Genomic DNA, 17973 nt, shown 5'->3' with positions numbered 1-17973 from the left:
GCCTCTTTGAGCTGGTGTCACATGTCAGTCTCCTTTTTTATTTTCGTGACACGTGTCAGTGTGGGGTCTCCCTGAGGTGGTGCCACATGTCATTCTCTTTCTCTCTTATTCACTTGACACTTGTCACTGTGGGGCCACCCTGAGGTGGTGCCACATGGCTATCCCCCATTCCTCCAGAATCAAACAAGTTTGAATTTCAAATGAGCCCTGAGGTGGCGCCATCTGAGATGCCTCCTCCTGCAACTGACACGTGTCAGTGTGGAGCCACCATGAGATGGCGCCACATGTCCAGCTCTCCCTTCTCCAGAAAAAGTAGAATCACCCCCCTCTGAGATGGCGCCATCTCTAAAAAAGGCTCTTTTCACAAATAGCTCTGCACCTTGATTTTAGGGAAAGGCAAAACCAAAATTCAAAAGGCTTCTGAGGTGGCACCATGTGCTTCCTCTGCTCCTTCCCTCTGACACATGTCAGTGTAGAGCGACCCTGAGTTGATGCCACATGTCCATCTCTACTTCCTCCAGAAAAAGCAAATCCCAAAGAGGGCCCACACATAGGTGGCGCCACATGAGAAGCTCCTGCAGAGAAAATCAAGCCAACCTCATTTCAAAAATTTTCAAATTCTGTTGAGGTGTCTTATTTACAAAATTTGTATTTTATTTATTTCAAAAAAAATCCAAAGTAGCATCCTCTGAGATGGCGTCACATAGAGGGCCCAAATTTATTCTGTTTGAATTTCAAAATCATCACAGAAATCTATAAATACCCTAGTCCACGCCCAGAGAGGAGGAGGCTTTTCTCTTTGGATTTGAATTTCAACCTGAGTTTTAAATTCTCATTTTCTTCTCTGAGTCCATGCCCCCTTTGGTCCCATCTGAAACTTTGCACCTGAAGCTCCAGAAATACCAGAAGAACACAAGGTGAGCTCCTATTCGAGTTGATTCTACTGAAATAATGTTCTTTTTTTAATTTACATACTGAATCACATGATTTTTTGTTTTAAAGAAAAGGTTCGTTTGAATGATGGATCGAACCATTCCCATAAAATGACATATATTAAGTATGATCATGCTTCCTTGATGATTTTCTAGCATTCATGCATTAGTTAGGTTTAGTTCATATTTTATTTTGTTAATTTAGCATATTTCATGAGTTAATTAGATTTTTTTAGTGTTTATATCAAGCCTGCTTAAAATTCGTATGTCTCTGTTTTTGTCAGTTAGTTCATGTGTCATTTTATGTTTTTTTTTTCTCCTAAAATTCCAAAAAAAATCATATTATGTGCCCATATTTGTCCTTCATATTCTTCAAAAAAATTGGAGTTGTTTGAGTACATTTGCTTTGTTCAAAATTCGAAATGCCAAGTCGGGTTTTATGACCCGAGAAACGCTTAGGACATTGGATCCCTATTTGTAAAATCAAGATATCCCTCATGGAAGATACGATTCCCCATCCGAAAAATAACCTGAATTCCTGATTGAGTCTAGTATTTAATATGATTTTATCATATTTTTATGAATTTTTTTTCTACCTGACAAAAATCTGAGAACTTGGGACACATGTCAGAGCCTAATTTGAGCCTCTGAGACTCTAGATCAACTGGTTCTCTCTGAATATAGCTTCAAATATGTATCTGTAAAAAAAGAAGTTTACGTTTTTAATGTTTCCTGTTTGATTCTGAAATTTTGTAATTTTTAGAATAGTCTGCATCCCCTTTTCGTATTTTTTATTTTGGTCTTTTGTTTTGGTATTTATATCTGCTTTTCTGGTTTATACATGCATCATCGTATTTTTATTTCTCATCCAATTAGTCAAATGGTGAATTCATACAAATAAAAGTTGTTCATATGCATGTCAGCAGTTCCCCATTTAATTTTTGAAAGTTTTGGTGGTCAATTATCATTTTTTATCCATTTTCACAGCAGATCCTATTGATTTTAGTCCCATCAAAACTAAATCTCTTTTACCGAACTCACCGTAGGTCAAATCCCGGAGATGTAAAAAAAACATTTGTTCATTTTCATGTCCTTTAGCATCCTGCAAAATATCAGACATTTCTATGGTGAACTTCTGCATTATTGCGTTAAATGCTATGTTTGGTTCGTACCCGTAGGCGAAATTTGCTTATTTTAGGGTTTTCTTTGAAACTTTGCATTTAGGCCATGTCATTCCATGCAATTTATCATTCTATGTTGTTTCTAACGGTGGAAGGATTTTCTCTACCGAATTTGGCATGATTTGAGAACCATTTGGTGATCGGTTTAGTCGTATCATCAAATTAGGGTTCCCGCGGGACCCTGATCTAGGCAAAAAACAAGCGAAATTCATTATTTTGGCCAAATTTCAAACATCAATTCTGATTGTTACAGTCCCATCGTATTTAGCAGCATATCATTATGTATTATCATGCATTTCATCATCGTTTTATTCCATTTGCATTTTAACATCCTAAAATTTTGTCAAAACTCCTTCAAAAACCCTGATTTTAAAGGTATAACCTCAATATTAGGGGTATTTTGGTCATTTTAACCACAAATCCGAATTTCAAACTATTTATTACCTTATTTTTATGCATTTGCATCATTCAAATATCAAGAAAGTATGAAAATCGGGTTTATATTCAGCTAAGTCCAATAATCTCATGATATTATTGAAAAATCTTGGAAAAACCCACATATTTGAGCTAACCCTATTTTAAGTTTGGCAGGGATATTCAAAAGAAGGAGCTGGAATCTGCAATTTTCTTTTTTTGTCATTTTATTTAGAGATGTAATAATTAAATGAAATTTTGGAATGAGAGATTTACCTTTCCGCTTAGATTATGATGCATATCATATAGTTTGAATTTCTACAATATCATGATTATGTGATTCATGCATTTTATTTCGAAAATCACTATGAATGTATATGAATGACACATGCACCAACTCTTAGAGAGTTGATGAACTCGGTGGAGTCCATATTTACGGCCCTAGTTGGAATATGGACGAGACCCAGATTCAACATCTTCCTACTAGTCACACCGAGCCTACACTCTTAGGCTATCTTCAAAATTCACTGCATATCTTCAATTTTATAAAATATTTTAGAATTAACTAAGTAAATTACAAGCATATTTACGGCCATAGTCGGAATATGTGGTAATCTTACCTTAGTTTAATTTTAAAATTGCATATTTTCCTAAAAAGATGTTTTCATAAAAAGACATTCATTCATTCATGATAGTTTGCATCATGAAATCATATGCTTTTCCTTTTGATAAAATCAAAAGATCATTTTCCAAGAAAATCGATTTCTCAAAGATATCCTGCAACCTCTTCAAAATATGGTTTTCTCAAAGATTTGAATGTTTCATTCTTAAAAGGAGTTTTCTAAAAATTCTCAACTACTTTCCAAAGTCCAAAATCGTTTTTCAAGTCCTTAAGGCTATACTTCTCAGAATTTCAATTTCCTAAGGCGTGATTCCCTTTTGCAAAAAGAGTTTTCTTATGAATCTTTAATCATTTTTCGAAGATGATTTTCAAAGCTAGAGTTTTCTTGACAAATATTTTCTTCAAGAGTTATCTTTTCTCAAGAATTCTTTCTACTTTCCAAGGATTTCCATCCATTCATGATTTCCCACATCTTCAAAGGCTTTCTTAAGATTTTAAATCCTTTCATCAGGATTTTCCTTAAGAAATCGATTTTCATCTTTTGCCTTAGAAACCTTTTTCAACTCCAAAACATTTTTCTAGCATAAATCATGTTTTCCAACTTGCATTTTACAAAGTTTCATAGCACATGTCTGAATTCTCTGTGCATTTAGGATAGAACACGATTTTGATAATTTAGCTAAGTGAAGCACACATTTGGTCCTTGGTTCGATTACCCATGTTAAAGGCAGCAGAAACGGTCGAACCTCGTACCGACAGGTCGATCCCCATTCCACGGAATATTTCCCACAATTTCAAAACGGAGGCGAGTATTTCAAAACAATTTTCAAACTTTGGTCAAGTTAGACTCGTGGAAATGTTTTCCTCTCTCTCCTGCAGGGAAGGGAAAATTTTTGCGATGATAACAGTTGATTATAGCTCCCGACCTGTAAGTTGGATATTCAGTCTGTCAAAAGAGGAATTGATTCCCATGATCTGTTCCATCATTGCTCAAAATTTTAGGATTCATATTTCTATTTTTTTTTATTTTTAAAGTAGCTCTGCCGATTTCCTGTTATTACATATTCATTAGATTTAGGCATCTATTATTGCAGTGTGTCCTCTGCAACCGTAGAGCCAATGATAAATCTATAAGAAAAGAATGTAATCCTTTGTTTGTCTGCAATATTATCCTAAAATTTCAGAGTTTTTGGTCATTGTTTAGTATTTTGTCCATAATTTTAGATAAAAGCCTGTTGTTTGTCACTGGTTTTTTATTCGCTGAAATTCGATCAGTATTGCCAAAGTTGTAGTTCTCCAACCATAGGTCAAATCATGGATATGTAAAATAAAAAAATCATCATGTAACTGTCTACTATCACCCTATAAAATTTGGTGAATTTCTATGATAAGTTGGGACCCAAAATCAGACTGTCATTAGGGTAGGTACATGCTTGTAAGCTAAAATCATGCATTTTTAGGGTTTTTTATTAATTTCTATATTAAAATAATATCATAAAAAATGATTTTATTGCTACATTCTATTTTTCGGGTTAATGTAATCATCCATGCCAAATTTAGTGTGATATTGAGTTCAATTACCATGTGTGTTGGCCAAATTGTCAAAAGAAATGTTTAATTCGCGCGAAATTCAATATTTTGGTGATATTTTTGCATTTTTAGGGTTTTAGAAAGCATATAATCATATAATAGCATCTTATGTTTGATTTTATTCTCATTTGCATTCATTTGAATTTCAAAATTCGCATTTTTATAAAATTTCTTTCTAAAAACCATGATTTTAAGGCCATAGTCTTGTTATCAAGAGCATTTTGGTCATTTTTACCTTAATTTCAAATTTCCAAACTTTATTTTCATACATCAGCACCATTTATTTCTCATATTTATATCAAGGAGGTATGCATTAGGTTTATATCTGGATAAGATCTGATAATTTCGTGATATTATCAGATAAATCCAGAAAAACCTACATATCTATGCTAATCCATTTTCTAGTTTTGCAGAGATATTCAAATGGAAGACTTCATTCATTTATTTCTTTTTCTTATTCATTATTTGATGTAATATCAGATGTAATATTGAAATAAGAGTTACATTTCTGCATAGAATAGAGTGCATTGCATATAGTTTGCTTTTATAATTTTTCATATTTGATTGAATGATGATTCATAAATTTTCAAAACCCACTATAGTTGACACAAATGGCACGTGAACAAGCTTTTAGGGAGTTGACAAATTTGGTGGAATTCATATTTATAGCCATATTCAGAATACGAACGAGACCTAGATTTGTCATCTTCGTATAAGCCACATTCAACCTATACTCTTAAACTATTTTGAAATCCACTGCATTTCTCAAATGATTTTCTCAAATTCTTCAGAAAATATTCCTTGAAATTACATTCATTCATTCACATTGGCTAATTTGCATCATGAAAGCATTTCAAAGAGCCAAATCCTCTATTATTGATTTATTTCAATAAGAAATCGGTTTTCTCAGAAGAATGTTCGAATCATTTCAAAAATCGATTTTCTCAAAGTTTTCAATCAATTTTCCATTCAAGAGATATTTTTCAATGCAATTCACGATTTTTAATGAATTTCTTTTCCAAGTATTTTCCAAAATATCAGAAGCAAACATCATTTCAAAATGTGCATTTTTCAAAAATTTCATAGCACATGCCTAATTCTCTGTGCATTTAGGAAGTAGAGCATGATTTAGACAATTGAGCCTAGCTAAGCACACATTGATCCTTGGTTCAATTACCCCTGGTAAAGGTGTCAGGAATGGTTGAACCTCGTACCGATAGGTGAGTCCCATTCTACGAAATTTTCCAGCAATTTAAAAAATGGAGGCAAGCAATTTTTTTAAAAAAAAAGCAATTTTCAAATTTTGGTCGAGTTTGACTCGCATAATCGTTTCTCTCTCGTAGAGGGAGTGAAAATTTTTGCGATGATAACAACACCTCAAATCATCATATCAATCTGCAATTATCAAAGTTTATGAGTGTCATCTTTACACCAGTCTTGGATCTGATTGATAGTTGATTGGCCTCTGAATTCATATATATTTTTCATGATTCAGAGATGTTTGTTGGGGTGAGTTTTATGCACCTCATTTTATGTCAATTTAGATTTTCAACTTATGGTTTGACTCTAACTGACAGTTGTTTGATCTTTGAATCTGAGTGTGTTGTATCACTCATTTGTTGTATGGTCATTATTATTATGGATGCTTTTTTTTGTTTATCTATGATGGCTATCTATTTTTTAAACCATGATATTTCGAAATATGGTTAAAATTGATAATTTTATTAATAACATTAATATGTTTTCATTACTATCTCTCTTACCTTTTGTATTTCTTCTTGTTATACCTCTTACAATTTTAGCTCATTATTAACATTATACTTATGTGGTAGTTGTTATTGTATGCAAACTCAACCAGTACCATGTGAGCATCCCACTCACCCTTCGAGTCTAACATGCAGACACGTAACATATCCTCCAAAGTTTGTATCATTCTTTTCGACTGATCGTCGATTTGAAGAAGAAGAAAAGCCATGCTAAACTTCAGTTTTATGCCAAAGGCCTTTTGTAAATGACCCCAAAGTCGAGATATAAATTATGGGTCTCAATCAGATATGATCGAGATAGGAACTCCATGTAGTCACACTATCTCTTTGATGTATAAATCTGTCAAACTTTCAAGGGATTGTGCCTTTCGAATAAGTAAAAAGTGTGATGATTTGGTAAGTCGGTCGACCATAACTCAGATGGCATCATAGTGACTTTGGGTTCTTCTAAGATTTTTGTCCTTCATTTTAGTCATCATTCAGTAGGGTTGCAACTTGCTTAAAATCGACAAAAGCCTTGAGAGTTAACTCAATAATTCATATCTATATTTCAGGAGCTATCAAACTTAAATATATATTTATTACCTGTATAGCCTCGTCAAGTGATTTCAAACCTCAAGTATACAAATGGTTCCTCAAACCCACCTTCAACCGACAAGCAAATTACGTTGCCTTATCCTCCTCGGTCATGTAGAGGTTTGGACAATATTGTTCTAAGCTATGGAACTCAGTGATATATTCTGCTAAGGTCGAGTCATCCTGCTGCAGGTCTAAGAACTCATGTATCTTTGTGGTTCACACGTGTTTAGGAAAGTAGGTGACATTAAACACCTTCACGAACTAAGCCCAAGTTACTGGTCCATTTTGGAATCAGACCTCATGAGTAGTCTCCCATCACTTCTCCATGTATTCCTTAAGTTTGTAGGTCCCAAAGTTGACCTGGCAGTCCTCTGAAACCTCGAGAACTCGAAAGCTCTATTTGATCTCTCATAACCAATCCTCTGTCTCTTATGGATCTATTTTTTCTATAAAAGTAGGTGGATCCATGTCCATAAATTTCTTATAGGATACACACCACCCCTTGCTGTCAGTCTGTCATGTGACACTTGTTGCAAATTCGCTCCCATTTGTTGCATTGTAGTGACATGTTATCCCATATCCTCGGCTAGGTTGTTCAAAGCATCTATGATGTCATTGCACCTATTTGCTCAGGTTATTTATTTAAACAAAAGAAAATAAAACAAGTTTTTAGGTTTGTCCAACGACAAAATTGATAGATGGTAACCCTAAAACTTTTTTCTAATTTCTCATGTACACATAAGGTTTATTTGATTTCCTTTGAGTAGTAAAATGAATTTAATTTTAAATACTTACAGAGTTATTGCAGGGTCTCTAGAAGGGCCATGAACCATAAATTCTTGTCCTGCTCTGATATCACAGTTGTAACGCCCCCAAAATATTTAACTCAAAAATTTGATTTTTTTTTTAAATCACAATGAAATTGCTTGTGAAAAATTTGGTTAAATATATTGGGTGAGTTACAGGACATTAATAGAAGCTTTCATACCATGATATGGTCTCATGGCGCCACCCACAACGATGCCTGCAATTTCTCTGTGAGCTTCATTCTCTACCTGAAAAACAATAATTTAGAGGGGGTCAGACTACACCTAATCTGAGTAAGAGACATAATATCAATATGAGTGTGCACAGTGTCACGTATACAAGTATTTGTGCAAAACATCTGAATATTGATGTACGAAACACCAAAACTTATTTAAGTCAAATGAAATTCACCCAATGCAAACAACTTATTGTCTGACAAATAAAAAACATCACTAAAAGCTATATGTCATATAATTGAACCATAATCATATTACCACAATCACAATATCAAACTAGGCATGTATCTCCAAAAACATAAAAGGTAAAATTTTGGTTTCTCTTATAAACTTGCTCTGTGGGTATGCATAGGCTTCAACATCGTAGCAGACCGAGACCACACAGTTGTTTGTTATGATTTCATTAAATAACCTGAGTGAATAGTTGTACGAATACCCAAAGGGGACAGTCCATGACTGAGAAAGTACACCCCAATGGCAAAAGCTAGAATAGTATGCATCTTGAGACTTGCAGAAGACATGAATCTACCACCTATGATACATTGATACTCTTGCCCCCCTAACTCCAAGGACAGAGGACCGAGTGAGACGCCTAGCTCTTAAAAGAACAAAAATACCCCACAGAGCATGTACCATCTACTCTCTCCATGGTAAACCATGGGTTCGATAACATACAACATCTTTTAGGTATACCCAGAACATAGATAAATTGGTAACATATACCATCTTTCAGGTATACCCAGAATCTCGTAATTTATGTTATGTATGCATGTATTAATTTGTTTATTTGTTGGTGTGATTTATAGCACCACAAGAGATTATCGTAACCCTAAATCTGCACTCTGGGTGATCTAAGTGTATGCACATCAGACCAAGTGTACATATGGCACTGTGACAATTTTTTTTATAGAATCATAGGCTCATATAGGAGCCGAGCACATATGCATTCAATATTTAATTTTATAAGTTTAGGGGTATGTATCATCCCCCATTGGTCATTTTTAGCCACCTGTCCAGTTCTAGGTAAAACACATAGATATATGCATCGCAATACAATCATGGCATGTCATACAAAATTTTACAAGTGCTCAAATGGCATCATAAAGGTTTAGCATAACCGCATATTCAGATTTGAACCTTCGCATAATCATGATCTTGAAATTTTCATAATTGTGTAATTATCAAGAATATGCATTTAACAACATGCCATTGGACATAGTCATGACATGAATATGTGAATCACATACTAAATTTACATGTGAAGCCAGTAGCATTATTGATATCTCATTCTTTCACAAAGCTCACTAATAGCATAATGTTCTTTTTATGGGCATGCGATAAAAAATGCATTATTACAAAAGTATACACATGTACACTCCTTCCAATGACATAATGATCAAAACAATAAAATAAACACTCCTTTATCATTTTACCGGGTTTCCAAAAGGAAGAGCCATCCTGGATGCGTATTCAATAATACTTTTTGAGGATCGGGACATGCAACATCCCAATACTAAGAGATGATCATTAATCATTAACAACACTTTGTTGCAGCATAACCGACACCCATATATATATATATATATATATATATATATATATATATATATATATATATATATATATATATATATATATATATATATATATATATATATATATATATATATAGGTCGACTGGACTGCGGCAGTCATACCGCAAATCCATTGGGGTTTAGACTTGCAAGGTTTCGACCTATGGCAGTATGCAAAACCTGTTTATTTACTTACAATTTTTTTTTTATTGATACTAGGTTGCAGCAGCCAGTGGCAGGCTTGCAACTGCTGCAACCACGAAATCAATGTACTAGGCGGGCGGTGCACCCAACTGGTTGTCTGGGTATAAGACAAGGGAACGTTGGGGTCAGGTTTAACACAATAGACCGGATCTGCCCTGATCAATAGGGTGTGACAACAAGCTGCTTGACAATATAAACGACTCTGGGTGTTGAGAGGCCCAGTCAGTCTGCTATATATATATATATATATATATATATATATATATATATATATATATATATATATATATATATGTGTATGTATGTATGTATTATTTTATTTTATTTTATATTATTTTTTTCAGATAAGATTAGGCAGACCCCTACCAGTATACCATTGGGTTTTGAAACTGCATGTCTCGCAGCAAGTGAGGTGCACTAACTACTCCCATCGACCACATGGTGTTAGGACTCAGTTGGGGACAAATTAACCCCAACCTAGCAAGGTGTTGAGTGCCCTTCTTTGCACGATGGTTGTTCTAGAAAACCAAAACCCACCTAACCCGGTAGAGAATCGGGGTGTTGCAAACCCCGGTTTGCCAAGTCCCATAGGTGCGACAGGCTGCAATATTTCCAGCAGGGTGTGGTGCACCCTGCTGCATCAGTTGCACCTGGACCAGGGTTAGCAGACCCTGGTCAAGTCGGGCCAGACCGACCGAATTGGCATGGTCTGCCAAGCAAGTCAAGAAAAAATAACACTTATTCGCGAGGACTAGAAAAAGTTGTAACCAAAGTCTTGCACGACAAAAAAAAATCTAAGCTAAGACATGAAGTTGACGTACAACAAAGACCAAAAAATTAAAACAACAGGAAATAACTTTATTAGGTGAGAATATCATACTTTTGAGGGCATCCACCAAACTAAACAAAAGCAAACTTAATAACAAATATCCCGACAGTCAGTCTATGTACTCTTTTACCACATAGATACATTATCGAGTCGTGTATGGGTCATGCACCAAAGAAAATATCAGACTGACGCAAGATCTAATATCATATCCATTTTTTTTATGTACCTTCAAGTTAAGTAGCAAGGTAAGGTTGTCTTATTTCCATAATAGTAAATCACCGAAATGCACTTCACTTTATCAACTGAATACATGTAAATTTAATGAATGAACTTAGTATCTTTAAATAGATTTTTTATTCACAACAAACAACACATTTTTTCATAATAGCCAACCAAAGAAAACACTTCATGTAACAGACTGTATACATATACATTTAATGAATGATCATGGTAATTTTTTAATAAGTCTTTAATTCACAACAAACAATGTATCTAACATCATGTTATATTCATACACATTCTTTTCATAACAGCTAACCAAAGAAAACACTTCATGTAACAGACTATATACATATACATATACATTTAAAGAGTGATCATGGTAATCTTTGAATAGGATTTTTATTCACAACAAACAATGCATCTAACATCATATTAAATTTATACATAGTGTTTTCATAATATAATACACATCTGATTTCTTTCATAAATCTAATAAAACAATCATGCACAAACATAATTGTATGCATCAATGTATGTATGATACACTAATGTCTATACGCATATGTTTCCTTCATTTATTCGTTTAGTATTATCCGCATACCTTGCGTGAACTAGCTACATGTATTATGCGGTTGATCTCGCCATTTATGGTGGATTGACACACATAATGGTATGTGTTCCAACATAGTCGTATGTGTTGGCCATTTTTCACATACCAAAATCCACTTAAATCCTTCATCAGCCATGTCTAAGACCTATGGATGTAGAGTCATACATATTTGCAGATGATGTACAACATATGTATACTCCATAGCACCATGTACACGCATAGATCCATTATTCTCTTACCTCTATTGATGAACCAAAATTTAGAACAAGACTTGGGTATGGATGGATCGATTGGCTGCCATTCTTCTCCTAGGTTGTCCGCCGTCCAGCACCTCCAAAGTGTGTAGATGGAAGGGATGAATGAAAAGGATGTGAAGAGAGCAAGAGGAGAGATGAGAGAGATGAAAGGGATGAGAGAGATGACAGGAACAAGATATAGAAAGAGAGGGAGATGGGTTGGGCACATGAGGCTCGTCCCATTTGGCCTCTCACAAATCTGAGAAGGAGAGAGGGGCGCCACCCTCTTTCCTTTCGAGAGTTCCCTGACTTAATGGTAAGGTCTCCCAATCCTTTCCTTTCTTTTTTTGGTTAATTTAGCGAGGTTTGATTTCCAAAGAGAGAGAGAGAGAGAGAGAACAAAAAATTTAGAAAAAAAGATTGTATAAGACTCCTTCCCTTGTGGTGCCCCAACAAAATTTTTCTTACCTTCTATTTTATCTTTCTTTTTTTCTTATTCTTTTTTTTAACTTTCTTATTCTCTAACTTTTTTATTTTATTTTTTTTAAAGACACGTTGTAGAGAGAGAGGATCGACCCTCTCATCTTAGGTAGCTGGGTCCCACTAGAGGCGTGTCACCCCATCCTCTTAAATATAAAAAAATAATTTAAAAATCAAATCTTGTTTCCTATTAATTTTGAATAATGTTTGGATCTCATTCTATTTGGATCAACGAAGAATCCAACTCCAATACCCAACTGGAATTCAGATCTATCTGAGATCCAAATCTATATATTAGATCCACATTAGTTTAATTGATTCCAAAACCCAATCGCATTAAACTCTCATTACCCTTAAGAATCCAATTTTCTTCTGGAATACAATACTTAAGTTAAATTCATTATAAAATTTATTTTTCATTCAAATTTATCTTCAATTTTCATTTAATAAAATCTCTGATATAGAGAAGAACTCACTTTTATTCATTTAAAAAATGTCAAAAATTTACAGTTCTTACAATGTGCTCAAGTATTGCATCTAAGATCTGTGATAAACTTTGTTACTGATTTTTTACTTAGAAAATGAATGATTTTGAAAAAACATAAAAAATAACAAAGAAACTAAATAAAAATATTTTTTTAAAATTTATTGAAAAATGATGAACGGGCACTGAGATACAACCCTCCCAATATTTCTAAAACAAGAGATGAACAGGCACAACTGAACTTATTCTGATTATTTATGCTATTTTATAGCCACCTGTACAAAAAATCTGAAAAAATAATAAAAAGGACAAAGGTAGATTGGGGCATAGGTTTTCAATGCCGCCAAATATCACCTTGATTTGATGAGCGGTTGGAAAGAAACATCCTCTATAAGATAAATAATTCGATTATTTGAGTTTGAAGAGCATGTTTTTGTTTCGATCTTGGAACTTAGAAACAAAAACCCTAGAGGGAGTTTTCAGTTGACTCAAAATAGACTCGTTTCAGCTTTTCAATGACTATAAAAACACAAGTTTTTAACGTCAGATCAGAGAGATAGACTATTCTGTAGAAAATATATGAATATATGAATTTTGCATATATATATATATATATATATATATATATATGTGCAAAATTATTTCTATATATACAAATTTCTTCTTAAATATGTGATTTTTTTCTTTTTTGTGTTTTTTCATAATTCTTTTTTTTGGGTTAAAAATTAGTGACAAAGTCGGTCATAGATCTTGAATGTAATACTTTGGCACATATTTGAGAAAAAATTCACATATCTAAAGGAAATTCGCTCATAAAAAGGTTAAAATGCTTCATTTAATGCCAAACATTTTCGGTTTTGAACGTCAGTTAGATTTTAAAAAATTGTAGGGTTTTCAAAAAAATCATCATTTTTGTCGTACAATACTATCATGAGACTAAGGGGGATTGGCTGCAAGATAAAGTGAGATAACTTTATCTTCGAAAAAGTCGTTGGACCTGTCGAGAAAAACCTTCCGCTAATGAAAAAAACATGGAGGTTTTTCTTCTCTATTTGATAAGATGTCTGGGTCTGACACAAACATGAAATGTTTTTGTACTATCAAACGCCCGCTACGGGTAGTTTTTGCTGGATTAGGGTTTCATAATAAAGAAAAAGAACCAATTAACTATTTTGGTTAGACTCATTCAGTCCAGCTAACCTATAAAGCCGAGTATATATGGTTTATCAAATTGTATACTAGATTCTGGTCCAACCTAAATCTTGAATAAGATCTTTAATTTTTAATGTAAAAAACATAAAAATTTGTTGTTTTAATGTTTCTGATCCAGGTCCGACTTGCGTGATCAACCTGTACCGAATTCGATAGGACTTAGAGCTTGGTAGTGAAGAAAGCAGTCTAGTTAGCTATTTGGGTTGGAGTCATAGGCTCCGATTAGCAGGTGGTTTATGAAATTGTGTACCAGACATAGGTAGAAACCAACTTTCGGTTAAGACCCATAATTTTTAATTAAAAACATCAAAAGTTATTATTTTAAAAAGTCTGATCTAGGTCTGATTTACATAATCTTTATAGGATTTGAGTATGGTTTTGCCTACCCTAACTCTAGTCGGATACAAATCTAATACCCACACCTCTGAGTCAAATTAAGGTCCGATCGATTCTGTTGAGAATCGGATCCATTGACACCTCTATGTTCATTAGATGAAGCCCGACCTTATGCATATTCGACTCATATACATCGATCCTTGATTTCAATCTAACCTTTTTTTTTTTATATGCTCAAGGTGGGAGATTATGGCCCCCTCCTTTCCAGTAGGCAATAGGGCCAGTAAACTAGTTGAAGCTTGAATTGTTCAAGCTTGACTTATTCTTGTTGTTAGCCAAGCCCATTTTAAGTTCATAATGAGTCCGAGTTAAACAAGCCGAGCTCGAATGGGCTTGTTTATAAAAAAAATGCATTGCCTTGGAGTCGGGAGAAATAGAATTACAAAAAAAAAAAAAAGACATGTAAAATATTTATAAAATATATCTAAAATGTATTTTTTTATCATTTAACCAGCTTCTACATGTCAAGCCAAGCCAAGTATATATTCATATTTAGTCTGCCGAGCATATTTTACAAGTTTGAATGAGTTCTTTACAAGCAGAACATGAGCCGAGCTAAAAGCAGTTTGGCTTGCTTCCCAGCCCTAGTAGACAAGTTTTATTGGTGGCTATACAATCAGGCAGTTATTTAACTACTCATACCCTTGTGGGTCGAACTTGTGACATCTAATCACATTGTGACTTTGCACAAACTGCCCCGTTGCCGTTTTAAACAGAGAAAGCTGGGGTTAGGCAGACCCCTACGAGTTATACAACCATACCATTTGGGGTTCGAACTTGCAACGTCCCAAACACAAGGTGACGTGCAACTGCCCCCGTTGCCGTTGGTACCTGACATTAGAACTTAAAAAATTCTTCTTGAGTGTAGATATATCCAGACCCAGATATGTAGGATATGGACAAAATTCAGCATAATCCGATCACACCTACATTGTTCTTTTTTTTTCCAACACTTAACAATGTTCTTAGCTTTTCTTTTTTTTGAGAGAAAACAATGTTCTTATCAACCTAACGTATCTCGTTTTGGGGGAAGATCTTGGCGAGGGAAACCTTGTGATAATTTTTATTTTTGTAAGATGCCACAAAAGATCATTAAATATAAAATATAACAAAATATAATAGTAAAATTATTTTAATCGTGTTAATGTCGAGATGAAAATGTGATGTTTATAAAGCGATTTTCTTAAGTATCGTAATTTTAACGTTTCATCTGCATTTAAAAATGTTGACATTTTTTTTCAAAATGTTGGTGCGACGCAAACTTGTTGGAGAGCATATCAGGTGCGAAGTCATTGCACACTTTTGCTGTGCTGCTGCATCTGATCACCACCATCTGCTGTTGGACCTCGGGATAAGGTGCAGCAGCACACTAAAAGTGTGCAATCACATTGCACCTCAACTTGTTGTGAAACTGACAAGTAGCTTTCTTTAATGAACGCCAGGTGGTAGGGGATGGGAAAAGGAGGAGATCTGCATGGTGAACAACACACCCCACCTGCCCTACGCTTTGAAAAAGAAAAAAAAACTCATCTCCCCAATCAAATAAAAACCCTTTTAAGTTCTAACCCTAACCACAAGAGAGAGATGGGTGAGGAGGTGAACCCAGCGTTCGCATACACGGTGGTGTACGTGAAGGACGTCGCCAGATCTGTAGAGTTCTACGCCAACGCCTTCGGCTACCGCGTCCGCCGGCTGGATCACTCCAACAGGTATTACTAACCCCCAAATTTGAGCAAAATGCCCCCTTCTTTCTCCTTATCCTTCTCACGCTCAATCGTTGGTCATTTTGGTGAACAGGTGGGGCGAGCTCGAGAGCGGGCAGACGACGATCGCGTTCACGCCGGCGCACCAGCACGAGACCGACGAGGTCGGTGGCGCAGTGAGGGATCCGTCGACCGACCGGAGGAGGCCGCCGGTGGAGCTCTGCTTCTCCTACCCCGACGTCGATGCTGCGTATAAGGTCAGTCGAGGGCATCTTTGGTCATTTTTCTTATTCCGGTTCTGTCGTGGTGGTGGTGGTGAATTGGTTGTCGTTGTTGTTGTTACAGAAGGCGGTAGAGAAGGGGGCGGTGGCAGTGAGCGAGCCGGAAGAGAGGGAGTGGGGGCAGAAGGTCGGGTACGTGCGCGACATCGACGGCATCGTCGTCCGCATGGGCAGCTACGTGAAGCCGACTGCATCGCATTGACTCCCTTGTTGATGCCACAACTGTGTGGGTAGGAGATAAGAGTTGGAAATAAGGCTTTCAAGTGACGTCGGCTTTACCGATGTTTTAAACTTGGGAGGGTGGTGTGTGTTCTTCACTAAACACAAAATTGCCTGTGCATGTGTGTATGGAAGAATATCTTGGGACCCACAATAATTTATGTCATTGCGGCTACTATGATTTTATAATAAAAAAGGTAGATATGCATTTGATGGAAATGTCTTTTCGTAAGATAGATATGCGTTGGACGAAAATATTCTCTCGCTTCTTGTATATAAAATTTGCACATTCTGCCTTTGTTTTTATCTTGTGCTAGCATACATGGCCGCCTTCTCGTTTTCGCCTGATGAGTTGTGGAGCCTGATTTATAGTTTTTTTTTCTTGAAAAAAGGGGGGTTCGGGGGTTCCCCCAGCATGAATCCCATTGCGCGATCAACGGGCGGGGGTCCAGGGAAGGCGCTCCTGACGGGGGGTTATAGGGGGGCAGCGTCCCTCCAGAATTTTTTTTTGTTGGCTTATGTTTGAGACTCGATTTTTTATGGATCAGACCCAACTTGTTTAGGTTTAGGGTTGTTGCCCTTGCCTTGTATAAATTTTTTCTTTTTTTTCTCTCTTTTAATTGTTGAAAAGAGCAATAAGATTTCTCTCTGAACGGACATGGTTTTTTTTATTATCTCTTTATTGAAAAGAGCGATTTACAGTAGAAATCAAATTAAAGAGTAGCGATTTAGAGTAGAAATTAGATAAGAGAGTAGCGATTTACAATAAAAATTAGATAAGAGAGTAACAATTTATAGTGGAAATCAGATCAGAGAGTAACAATTTTTAGTAGAAATCAAATAAGTGAGTAGCGATTTTTAGTAGAAATCAGATCAGAGAGTAGTGATTTACAGTGGAAATCAAATCAGAGAGTAGCGATTTATAGTATAAATCAGATTAGAGAGTAGCGATTTATAGTAGAAATCAGATCAGAGAGTATTGATTTACAATATAAATCAAATCAGAGAGTAGCGATTTATAATAGAAATCAGATCAAAGAGTAGCGATTTACAATAGAAATCAAATCAGAGAGTAGCGATTTATAGTAGAAATCATATCAGAGAGTAGCAATTTATAATATAAATCAAATAAGAGAGTAGCGATTTATAGTAGAAATTAGATCAGAGAGTAGTGATTTACAGTAGAAATCAAATCAGAGAGTAGCGATTTACAGTAACAATCTGATTTGTATTGTAAATCGCTATTCTCTAGTTTGATTTCTACTGTAAATCGCTACTCTCTGATCTAATTTCTACTGTAAATCGCTACTCTCTGATTTGATTTCTACTGTAAATTCCTACTCTCTGATCTGATTTCTACTATAAATCGCTACTCTCTTATCTAATTTTTATTGTA

At 35.2% G+C, this 17973-nt stretch overlaps 1 protein-coding gene across 1 annotated transcript; it reads left to right on the top strand.

The window, feature by feature from the left end:
• The first annotated feature begins 15958 nt into the window (after positions 1-15958).
• Positions 15959-16739, top strand: DSI-1VOC (dessication-induced 1VOC superfamily protein). Its single transcript, XM_089983010.1, has 3 exons — positions 15959-16083; positions 16172-16334; positions 16423-16739. The coding sequence occupies exons 1-3, from the start codon at positions 15959-15961 to the stop codon at positions 16558-16560; spliced, it is 426 nt and encodes a 141-aa protein (XP_089839136.1). The 3' UTR covers positions 16561-16739.
• The last annotated feature ends 1234 nt before the right edge of the window (positions 16740-17973 follow it).

This window comes from Nuphar pumila, chromosome 12 (assembly GCF_984573655.1).
Source record: "Nuphar pumila chromosome 12, dmNupPumi1.hap1.1, whole genome shotgun sequence".
NCBI classification, from domain to species: domain Eukaryota; kingdom Viridiplantae; phylum Streptophyta; class Magnoliopsida; order Nymphaeales; family Nymphaeaceae; genus Nuphar; species Nuphar pumila.
The sequence above is the reverse complement of the archived record's forward strand: the minus strand, read 5'-3'. Positions and strand labels throughout refer to the sequence as shown.